The sequence below is a fragment of the Myotis myotis genome, unplaced genomic scaffold (assembly GCF_014108235.1).
Source record: "Myotis myotis isolate mMyoMyo1 unplaced genomic scaffold, mMyoMyo1.p scaffold_m19_p_2, whole genome shotgun sequence".
NCBI lineage: Eukaryota > Metazoa > Chordata > Mammalia > Chiroptera > Vespertilionidae > Myotis > Myotis myotis.
This window is the reverse complement of record NW_023416324.1, coordinates 82,478,274-82,490,309: the sequence shown is the minus strand read 5'-3', so window position 1 is coordinate 82,490,309 and position 12,036 is coordinate 82,478,274. Positions and strand designations below refer to the sequence as shown.

The following is a 12,036-nucleotide window of genomic DNA, read 5'->3' as shown; positions in this document are numbered from 1 at the left end:
AACCCTTATGCTTTCCCTCTGACACTGAGTGGCATTTGTGACCCCTCTCTGGGACCTGTGAGAATAATAAACTTCCTTCCTAGTCTCATTCTTATTTTCTCCTGGTCACAACTTTACCACATCACATTCAACATGTGCACTCATAAAACAGCCACTGTTAGAATACAAAATTCAATATGCATATCCAAAATATTACAAAGTCCTAATTATCTGAGCCAACAGAATTGAAGTAAATCATTTACAATGGAAGTAACAGAAAATGAGAATTCTTTTTTTCAATACTACTATTCGAATCTAGAACATTTTGATTTCTTGTCTGTGACAAAATTCTGTTACAATTCTAATTCTATGGTGACAGCAAAGCAGCTATTTCTCTCTCTCTATACTGCACCTGCCCGCATTCCTCCCAAAGCAGAAAGATCACAGAAAACAAAAATTGACAGGCTCTATTTCTTGCATCTAGAAAGTCCATAACAATAGGTATCAAACCATCAGTTCCATAATTCTCCTATTACCTCTCAAGGAGCATATAAATACACAATACCAAAATGGACTTCAAGTACCTATTCATTTATCTTGTCTTTTAAGTAATAATTAAGATAATAAGACTCTAACATTAACAAAAGCATACTACTAGTTTGAGAGTTCCTCTAAAAACTCTTTGTCAAATAATGTCATCTGTAGTTTGTAAAAACAAATAAACATAACTTGGTTTCCTGACTTTTCAAAGTAGCTTGTTATAGTGTTAAATATAGTGTAAGAAAAAGAACTTATCACATTACACATATAAAACAAATCCTACTTATCACCTCATAAGCACTAAATTATTTATGACTCTAATAAAATAAAATTTTTATTTAATAAAATTCTATACATTACAATAAATTCCATATTTAAAATCCTTTTATTTTTCATCATGTCCCTACAAAATTAATGAACAATGAAAAGCAGCAATTCCAAATCATACAAATAAGTCAGCAAGAAACTGCTTCCAATTTCAACTATAAATTTTACAGGTGCTTTCCATCATACTTAGTGACAAATACCTATAAAACTATTAAGATTGAGATGTATTTTACTGTTTGATTTTCAGCAATATTTTTCTTCACAAGTGTTATAACTTAAAATATACACTAAGTCTTTAAGCCTTTTTTATAGCAAGTCTCCAATTTTTAATTTAAATATGTGGGAAAATAGTGTTTTTATTTGCATCATGAAAGAATTAAAAGAAAAAAAAGGAAAGTTATATCAGAAATAAAGACAAACTAAATGCAACACAAGAGTGGAACAACCCACAAGAAAGAACAGAATGGAGGAAAATTTTAAAATAAACAAATAAAGAAGAAAAAGAATTTGTGAACAAATGATATAGAAGTTAGGCAAAGAAGATCTAACACACTCATAATTGGAGACCACCCTCCCACCCCTGTTCCCGCCCCAAAAGAAACCTATGTATTGAAACAGGACAAATACTGAAAACTCATAAAAGAAAAATTTTCTGAAATAAAAGACTTAGCCCTATGATTTAAGGCCATACATGAAGGTTAATGACAAGACATAACTCAAGTATTGGTACTTTTTTAAAAAGGAAAAATCTTTTCGGCATGTAAGCAAAATACCCAGTTTCATGTAAGGGGAAAAGCATAAGACTTTGACAATAATACTTCATATCCAAGTCCATGGAGCTCACAAGAAAATGTAAGGCATGGATTTTATACCCAATCAATCTTTCAAATATAATGGATGCAATGGTCACAAACAAGTTATGAACCAAAAAGGACTGAAATAATATTGTCTCCCATGAGCTCTTCCTGAGCTCTCTGGTAAAGAGTGAGCTTCAGACAACCAAAATACACAAGAGAAGTTTTGGGACAAGATCTGGTGGTGATGTTCAACATACTGAATTTAGAACTAACATTAAATGATGAGATTTCAGATGTTCTTTTACAACAGATAGATATACTAATACAATTAACAAAATGGAGATGGGGAGACTTTACCAAAAAAAGAATGAAATATTGATAGACTGGACTACCTAAAATGAATCTCACATGCATCAAATTAAGTGAAAAAACATCATACTCAAAAGGTTACATTTATGTGACATTTCCATTTATATGACATTCTGGTTTCAAAAGGAAAAACTATAGAAATAGAAAACAAATAAGTGGTTTCCAGGAGTTAGGGGTGGCTGGAGGATTTGATTATAAAAGGGCAACAAAAGGGGATTTGGGGAGGTGAGGGAACTGTTCCACATCTTGACTGTGGTAGTTATTACATAATTGTATTTTATTTCTCTAAACTCACAGAACTCTACGCGCCATCCCAAAAAAGTGAATTTTACTGCATGCAAATCAACAATAAATTTTTAAATGCCAAAAATATAGATACCAGGGAAGAGGGAAGGGAATGTGAAGAGGTTATTACTAATTCCATTACTGCTCACAAAAAGAGAATATCTTAAAAGGAGGGGCCTGCAGGTATTAGTATAAAAGTAACTTTCTAAATGTAAAAATATACTAATCTCTAAAATAGCAAAGAAAATAAACTACATTATAAAAAAACACACACACAAAATTCAAAACTGACAAAAATGTTTAAAGCAGGGGTCCTCAAACTTTTTAAACAGGGGGCCAGTTCACTGTCCCTCAGACAACTGGAGGGCCAGACTATAGTTTAAAAAAAAAACTATGAACAAATTCCTATGCACACTGCACATATCTTATTTTGAAGTAAAAAAACAAAACGGGAACAAATACAATATTCGTATTTGCATGTGGCCCGCGGGCCGTAGTCTGAGGACCCCTGGTTTAAAGTTTCCTTTCACTATGTTCAGAAGCTAACCACTTCCCCTATCTAGAAAAGCAACTAGTGTCACCAGTTATCTGTGATACATGTTCAGAGTTTTCTGTGGCAATATTTACTTATATTTTCAAAAGGAAATGATAGAAAGATAAACCAAGAACCGTATGATACCATTTTTAAACCATTCCAGAAACAGCAAACTATAGAAACAGAAAACCAATCAGCAGGTGCCAGGGACTGGAGATAGGGCAGAACTGTCTATAAAGGGGAAGAATGGAGGAGCATTAGAGGGGTGGGCAGTAATAAAACTATTCTATATATTGATTATGGCGGTAGTGAAATGACCATACACATCTGTCAAAACTCACAGAACTACACACTAAAAATAATAAATGATAAACTTTACTATATGTAAAATATAGCTAATTTTACAATTGGAAAAAAAAAAAAAGAAAGAAAGAAAACCTGGCAACAAAGAGATAAGCCTGAAAAATTAGAAAGGAGTTCATCTTCATGAAGGACCCTAAGAAGTTTTAATGATAGAACTAGCTCAAACTGGCCCTATCCTGTTTCTAACAAGATACTGAGTTGTTTTTCAGAGACGACAAAACAAAACCACAAGTCATTCTTGAGAAGCACAAGTATAGGAATTTTGACCTCCAATCACACCCAGAGGTCGTCCACCCAACCTTCACCAAAAGCAAAGCCTAAAGGCTTTCAGAAGTAAAGTCTCCACTGTCCAGAAAATCCGTTGCCTGAAGCCCCTACCATATCTCATCATGAATGACCCAAGTTCCAAAGCCCTTCTACAGAAACCTGCCTTCAGCACTTGTGCATACCAGCCAGTTCCCTTTAACCGCTTAAATCTCGCCCGGAAGCCTGGATGAGGGAGACAGATTTGAACTCTGCCTCCTGTCTCCTTACCAATTCACCTCTCAATAAAGCTTTTTTCTTTTCTCAAAATCTGGTGCCATAGTATTGGCTTCTACCTGTGTCAGGGAGTGAGCCCTTGCTTGGTAACAAAGTTTTAGATTTTATCCTCAAAGCAACAGGCATACTAAATGATCTCAAGAAGGGGAAGTCACAATTCAGTTCTGTATTAAAAAGAACACTAACAATTATAGAATGAAATAAGAAAACAGGGAGCCCTAGCCAGTTTGGTTCAGTGGATAGAGCATGAGCCTGCGGATCGAAAGGTCCCAGGTTCGATTACGGACAAGGGCATGTACCTCAATTGCACGCTCCTCCTCAGCCCAGACTCTGATCGGGGCACCTGCAGGAGGCAACCAATCGATATGTTTCTCTCACACTGATATTTCTCTCTGTCTAAAAATGGATGGAAAAATATCCTCGGGTGAGGATTTTAAAAAAAAGAAAAAGAATAAAACAGGGATCAACTAGGAAACTAATGAACCAACCACCTCAGGAATTTAAGGGATAAATTACCAAGACCTTACTAAGGTAGAGGCTTTAGAGATGGACAAAGAAAGTAAAACCAGGAAGTTCCTTGACTTTCTAGCAACTAACCAACTAACCAAGCTAGCATTGAAAAAAAGATTTCAGACAAGCTATATTTAAGTGCCTGTGAGGTATTCAAATGCTAACATCTGGTTAGATATTGGTCCAGAGCTCAGGGGAACAGCCTGAGCTGTAGTTTAGATTTGAAATTCATCAAGGTATTTGCAGTCATAAAAATATAAAGTCAAGATCATGGCAAAGGTAGACTATGTAGTGTAAAAGGAAAAGAGAACCCTGGGAATCATCCTGCACAACACCAGCATGATGGGGTTAAGGATATAATTTGAGTTCAAAAGGAACTGGCTTACTAAATATGCAGCAATAGAGTTAGAAATTATTACAATCATGCCTACTTCAACTTGGGTCTCTCAACTCAGAAAGATACAGGATAAGAAAAGGCATGGGAAAATGACTCACTATCTCTATTATTTAATTCCAATTCTTCATTTTAAAGACAAACCTACCAGAGAAACTTGGTTAATATAAACATTCTGAATTAAAACAAAAATAGTTACCCAAGAATAGCAAACCATTTTTCCCACCACAATTTACTTACCCATCTCTTCCCTTACTGACAATTTTTACTTCAAAATAATAAATCCCACAGGCTGCTGGTATTGGATGTGTGGCACGAACTGATGCTGCATCTTTTGGGGTTTTGCCATGACCTGCATACAAAACAGAAATGAAAAAAAATCAAATGATATCCAAATGAGAATCTTAACAAATAATTCAAGAACAAATATCGTTTACAGAGTAATATATATATATATTTTTGCATCCATGAGTATAAATAAAGACTTAATGGTCATCACAATTAATCCAATATGCAAAATGCCCAAGCTAGCCATGAACTCTTCACACAGTAGTAGTTTTAATAAAATTTCAGAATCTAAACACACTGAACCTAGCAGTCCTTTAGGAAAATTAAAGTATTTGAGTAGATTGTATTTTTAAGAGAAGGAAAAAAAGGCTGCATTTGAAGAACATGAGAATATGATCTTAATTTTATTCATCTAAATTTGCGTATCATTTATAAAATTTCTAAATAATACTATTTTGCAAAATGGCCTGCTTTTTAAAAAAGAAGCATCTGTATCACAGAGTATATTTTTAAGTGAAATTTTATACAATTAGATTGAACTGGCAAAAGAGCATTCTTACAGAATTTATAATTTTGTTCCGTGACATATCATTTATTCTATATAAACGCTGACCTATAAATTTCTTTGGTCAATTACAGCATGAGAAATATCTAATCTCTAGTTGTATTTTCTTTCTTGAAAGAAAGAAAGAAAGAAAGAAAGAAAGAAAGAAAGAAAGAAAGAAAGATAATCCCATACCATTGCTGACATCCTTAGAAAATCTGTTAGATAATAGCTTTAAACATCTTAAATTAGCTATCCCTCAATTTTGATCCCAGAGGGTGTCTGTCCTTCACTCATAATCACCTCCCTTGTCCCTTGCCCAAGACACAATTAACCTTGAAAACTAGCATGTGCAAAATAAGCCCATAAAACCACAGAATATGAATAAAGACAGAAGCTGAAATAGCTGGCCAAAAAGTACTCAAAGAGAGTAAGTGAGACCAGTCTCCACAATCCCCAAAAAGGCTGTATGAGAAACAATACTCTAAAATCATTATTCAGGTGTTCTAGTTAGATATGTTCCACACAATACAAACTATGTCATTAATCTCTTTTTAAAATACATTTTCATTGATTTCAGAGAGGAAGGGAGAGGGAGAGAGAGAGAAACATCAATGATGAGAGAGAATCACTGATTGGCTGCCTCCTGCACGCCCCCTACTGGGAATGAGCCTGCAACCCATGTGCCATGACCGGGAATTGAACCGTGACCTCCTGGTTCATAGGTTCAGGCTCAAACACTGAGCAACGCCAGCTTGGCTAACCTTTCAGTCACACTATAACAATACCTTCATAGGGAGCAGAATTCCCCACCTCATATTTACCATGATTGTTTTAACACTAAAAAACTTAAATCACAAATTATAGCTTAGCCATACAATAACCATCACAAACCAATGAGGTCATATCTTCCCTTACCATGCACTTCATCAAATAACCAATGTACATCTTATCATTAAACAGTTAAGTTTACAGTTGTAATGCAAATTAGCTGATGTTTACATGGCCTGAAAGAAAGTGTTGAACTCCACAGCTCCTTTCTATTACCGTAAAAACTTGTGTCCATAGATGTCTTAAGTATATATGGTGTTGTGTTATGAAGAGAAATAGATGACCGCTGGCAGGTGATAAGCTTGGCTAAGAACATAAAAGTGGAAGCAGCAACATACAGACTAAAACTGCTTTAACATATGCAGGTAATAGATTTATACTGAGCTAAGCAGGAAAACACAAACAGCACAAATCTGCAGAATGATACCAGTGACTTTTTAAAAATAGATATTTAGTAAGTTATGGTTTTAGCAAAACATCTTTTCAGTAAAAATATGTTAAAAATAATTGACTTGCCAGGAGAAAAGGTCATGTAAATTAAATACATTAAAAAAATTTAGACAGTTAAAATAAATCCAAAGTAAACCCTAATTAACTTTGGAGTCCTAAATCAACTAGCTTTTATATTTGTTTTAGTTTTTTTTGGAAGAGAAATGATCGAAACTTTCAGAGATAAGATAATCTCAAGGCATACTTAGTAATAATAATAATAAGTAGTAATTTATTATTTATACCTGTCATGCAAATTAGCCCATGTTCACATACATTTAATACTATGTGAAAGGCACTGGTTCTAAGAGCATTATTAACTTATTTAGCATTCAAAACAACTTATGAAGTAGATACTATTTATTTTTATATCAAAAACTAGAGGCCCAGTGCACGAAAATTCATGCACTCAGGGGATCCCTCAGCCCGGCCTAAACCCTCTCGCAGTCCAGGAGCTCTCAGGGGATGTCCAACTGCTGCGGAGGCAGGAGAGGCTCCCACCACTGCCACTGCGCTCGCCAGCCATGAGCCCGGCTTCTGGCTGATCAGTGGTCCCCCTGTGGGAGCACACTGACCACCAGGGGGCAGACGTGGTCAGTGAGCATCATAGCAACCGGTCATTCTGCCGTTCAGTCTATTTGCATATTAGCCTTTTATTATATAGAATGAGGAAACTAAGGGAAAATAAAGAATTGCTCAAGGTTATACTGCTGTGTGAGAATTCTAAACCAGGATTTGTGCTGGGATTTAAATTCAAGAAGTCTGATCCAGTGCAGCTCTGAACCCATAGGAAGGATTTAGTTACAATGAGCATTCTGGGATCACCTCACATGTATTCCCATCTCCTATCCTTGCTACTTCTTTGGGAAAAGAGATAGAAAATATTTAGGGTAAACAATCTCTCAAAGCATTATGTGCTTTTCTATAGCTTTCTCTCATCCAACATCTGTGAAATAGGTATTATTTAACCTCATTTTTTTAAATGGAAAAATTCTTAGAAATTATATCACCTTGTCCCAAATTAGTAGAATCATGTTAAATTGATTATGAATTAAAATCCCCTACATTTTTCCATTACGCAAAGATAACTGTAAAAAACTACACAATCATAAATCTTCATTATGCTCTACTAAGACATTGTAGAAAAATTCTATAAATATTTAAATATTTAGGGAAAAGTTTAGATGTAAGATTAAAAGATTCATGTTGTGAGGCTGGGTGAAAAGGTGAAGGATTAGGCAAAACCAACAACAACAAAAACCACCACCTCTTAGACAATAGCATGGTGATCAGCAGAGGGAAAAAGGGTGGGGGCAGGCAGAAGAAAGTAAAAGGAGGATAAATGGTGAGGAAAGGAGACTTGACTTGGGATGGTGAACACACAATATAATAACTGATGTATTGTAGAATTGTACACCTGAATCTATGTAATTTTATTAACTAACTAGAGGCCCGGTTAATAAAATAAACTGGGGGGGAGGGGGTCCTCAGCCCAGCCTGCACCCTTTCCAATCTGGATCCCCTGTGGGATCAGGCCCTAAACCAGCAGTCAGACATCCCTCTCACAATCCAGGACTGCTGGATCCCAACCACTCGCCTGCCTGCCTGCCTGATTGCCCCTAACCACTCCCCTGCCAGCCTGATCACCCCCTAACAACCTCCCTGCCAGCCTGACTGATACCTAACTGCTCCCCTGCCGACCCAATTGCCCCCAACTGCCCTCCCCTGCCGGCCCCGTCACCCCTAACTACCCTCCCCTGCCGGACTGGTTGCCTCTAACTGCCCTCCCCTGCAGGTCTGGTCCCCCCAACTGCCCTCCCCTGCTGGCCTGGTAGCCCCTAACTGCCCTCCCCTGCTGGCCTGATCGCCCACAACTGCCCTCCCCTGCCGGCCATCTTATGACTGTGGGTGCTGCCATCTTTGAGGGCAGGGCAGCCAATTAGCATATTCCCTTCGTATTGGCTGTGGGCGCCACCATCTTTGAGGGTGGGGCAGTCAATTAGCATATTCCCTCCTTATTAGCTGTGGGCATCACCATCCTTTGCGATAGCATGAGGCTCAATTAGCATATTCCCTCTTTATTAGATAGGATGTCACCCCAATAAATTCAATTTTTTTAAATATATTTTATTGATTTCAGAGAGGAAGGGAGGAGAGAGAGACAGAAACATCAATGATCAGAGAAAATCATCGACTGGCTGTCTCCTGCATGCCCCACACTGGGGATCAAGCCCACAACCTGGGCATGTGCCCTTGACCAGAATCGAACCTGTGACCCTCTGGTCCTCAGGCCGACGCTGTAACCACTGAGCCAAACTGGCTAGGGCTAAATTCAATTTTTTAAAAAAGGATTCATGCTATTTCTTAGGTGAGACTACTATTATCAGACTGAAGGGCCTACTTCTAATAATGTTCATAAGCAGGAATTTTATTACCTAAAATTCTGTGGTGACCAAAATACAACCTTACACTACCAAAATGTAAACTTTTAAAAACACAAGTCTTCACTACTGAGCATTTTCCATATAGTTCAAGAAGAAAATACATTTACTGCTTCAAAACTCTAAGGCTAGAAAAAGTTAGTTCTTTCTATTAAATCTTTTGACTAGTTTTGTTGAAATGGAAAGGGTCTAAATAGTCCATCCCATCCCCCTCCATTCTCCAACATGCTACCAAGTGTCTTTCTGAAAATATAAATTTGCCTTCCTTGTACCACTATCCCTCAATACAATTAAAATTCTTTCTTAAAAGCCTCCTGTTAAACCTAGGAAAAAGATAAACTTCCAGAAAGCCTTGTTTGAGCTCCCCCTCCCCCAGCATTTTCTATCTCCTTTCTGCTCCAGCTACATTCACCAGGCCAGTCTTTGCCCCAAGCAATTCCCTCTAACTGGTAAGCTTGCCCTTCCTTCTCAGCCTGGGTAGGTCCTATTCAGATCTTAGCTCAAGCTGTACTTCCTCAATTACTCTTTCTCTACCCTCTCTGACTTAGTCTAATTTCCTTTTTATATGTCCCTCATAGTAACACATACCTTTCCCATACATTAAAACACTTAACAGCTAGCTATTTGAGATTTCACATTTTTGAATTTTAATTCCTGAACACTTTTTGCATTTTAATTCCTACTGACATCCACCCTAACTTCAATCTTTCCTCCTGGAGCCACAATGATCTCCTCAAACGATTCCAACTCCGAAATATTAAATTCTCATAGTCTGTTCTGCTACAAAACACATTTCTTGAATACAAATTAGCTGATATGCACTTGATAAATGTGGGAATGATGTCAGCATAAGAAAAAGTCATCTAGTTCATAACACAGCTTTCTCCAGTACATTAATGAATGAAAGAGAAAAGTTTAGCACGTACAAAAGGCCCTAAGTCAACGAAGACTGGGATTCCTACAGAAGTGCATTCCTATAATGCCCAAAACTTAGTGACTTCAGGAACTACTTACACTTGCCACTATATGAAGCCATCTGGGGAAAATGCAAGTGCAGTGCAGATCAAAAAGTGCTAAGATATTTCCTCTTTGGTTATGTCTGCATGGACTCAAACATCTCATGCATGTTTATTTTATGGTTTGGGTTATAATTCAATACTACTTTATTTTGTTGCTCAAACTGTTCCCCCTTAGGCTATTGGGAGTGTTTTTCAGTTGGCTCTCTGACACTCAGACACACTTCCATGATGTGTCCTTATTTGTTGTTACTTTCTAGCACCACAAGATGCTAGTATAGTTCCTGCCCCCCTCCTAGAATGAGGGATTTCTCCAAGGAGCCCTGGCAAATAGCACTAGAAGCCAGCTCTAAGTATTAGTGTGCTAGTTGTTATGGAAGTACTAGAGGCCCAGTGCACAGATTCGTGCACACTGAAAGGAAAACAATTAGAAGAAACATTTTAGAGGCTGGGGAGGGACTGCAGGAGGGCTCCAGGGCGTGTTAGGCCTGTCTTGCCCAGTCTCGATCGGCTGGAACCCAGCAGCAAGCTAACCTACCGGTTGGAGCATCTGCCCCCTCGTGATCAGTGTGCATCATAGAGACTGTCTGAACGGTCGGACACTTAGCATATTAGGCTTTTATTATATAGGACTAGAGGCGAGGCCCAGTGCATAAAAATTTGTGCACTCGGGGGCTCCTTCAGCCCGGCCTATGCCCTCTTGCAGTCTGGGACGCCTCGGAGGATGTCAACCTGCTGGCAGTCAGACATCCCTCTGGCAGCACGGCAGCCCTCAGGGGATGTTCACTTACCAGCGGGGAGCAGACCTAAGCTGCAGTCGGACATCCTTAGCGCTGCTGAGGAGGCGGGAAAGGCTCCCACCACCATCGCTGTACTGGCAGCCATCAGCCTGGCTTGTGGCTGAGCAGAGCATCCCCATGTGGGAGCGCACTGACCACCAGGGGACAGCTCCTGCATTGAGCATCTGCCCACTGGTGGTCAGTGTGTGTCATAGTGACCAGGCATTCCCAGTCTTTCTGCTGTTAGGGTCAGTTTGCAAATTACCCTTTTATTATATAAGATAGAGGCCTGGTGCACAGGTGGGGGCCGGCTGGTTTGCCCTGAAGGGTATCACGGATCAGGGTGGGGGTCCCACTGGGGTGCCTGGCCAGCCTGGGTGAGGGGCTAATGGCTGTTTGCAGGCTGGTCAAGCCCCACCCCCCAAGTAAGGACCCACACCCCACGGAGGTTTCGCCAGCCTGGGTGAGGGGCTGTTGGCTGTTTGCAGGCTGGCCACACCCCCTTTAGAGTGGGGGGGGGGGTCCTCACTGGGGTGCCTGGCCAGTCTGGGTGAGGGGCTGAGGACGTTTTCAGGCTGGCCAAGCCCCCCAGCGATGGAAGCTCCCAGCCTCTCCTTTTTTGACTTCTCTTTTTATTCTGGGATTTATTTACCTTCTATAATTGAAACTTTGTAGCCTTGAGGGGAGTTCAGAGCTGGCCAGGGTGGGTGGGAAGCTTGGCTTCCTCCATCGCCAGGGGCAACCCAAGCCTCCTGCTCGCTCCAGCTCCATGGCCACGGCCAGCTGAGAACAGGTATTTGGGGTTTATTTATCTTCTATGATTGAAACTTTGTTGCCTTCAGTGGAGCTCAGAGCCGGCGTGGCAAGCAGGAAGCTTGGCTTCCTCCATCACTGGGGCAACCGAGCCTCCTGCTTGCTCCAGCTCCGTGGCTGTCGGCCGCCATCTTGGTTGGGTTAATTTGCATATATTCGCTCTGATTGGCTGGTGGGTGTGGCTTAAGGCATAGCG

At 39.5% G+C, this 12,036-nt stretch overlaps 1 protein-coding gene across 3 annotated transcripts in view; it reads right to left on the bottom strand.

The window, feature by feature from the left end:
* RANBP9 (RAN binding protein 9) overlaps nucleotides 1-12,036 on the bottom strand; it is a 104,991-nt gene that overhangs the window by 77,208 nt on the left and 15,747 nt on the right. For all 3 annotated transcript variants that reach the window (XM_036349935.1, XM_036349934.1, XM_036349933.1), the window contains exon 2: nucleotides 4,880-4,991. In XM_036349935.1, the coding sequence (XP_036205828.1) occupies nucleotides 4,880-4,991 (112 nt within the window). The remainder of the gene's footprint in view (nucleotides 1-4,879; nucleotides 4,992-12,036) is intronic.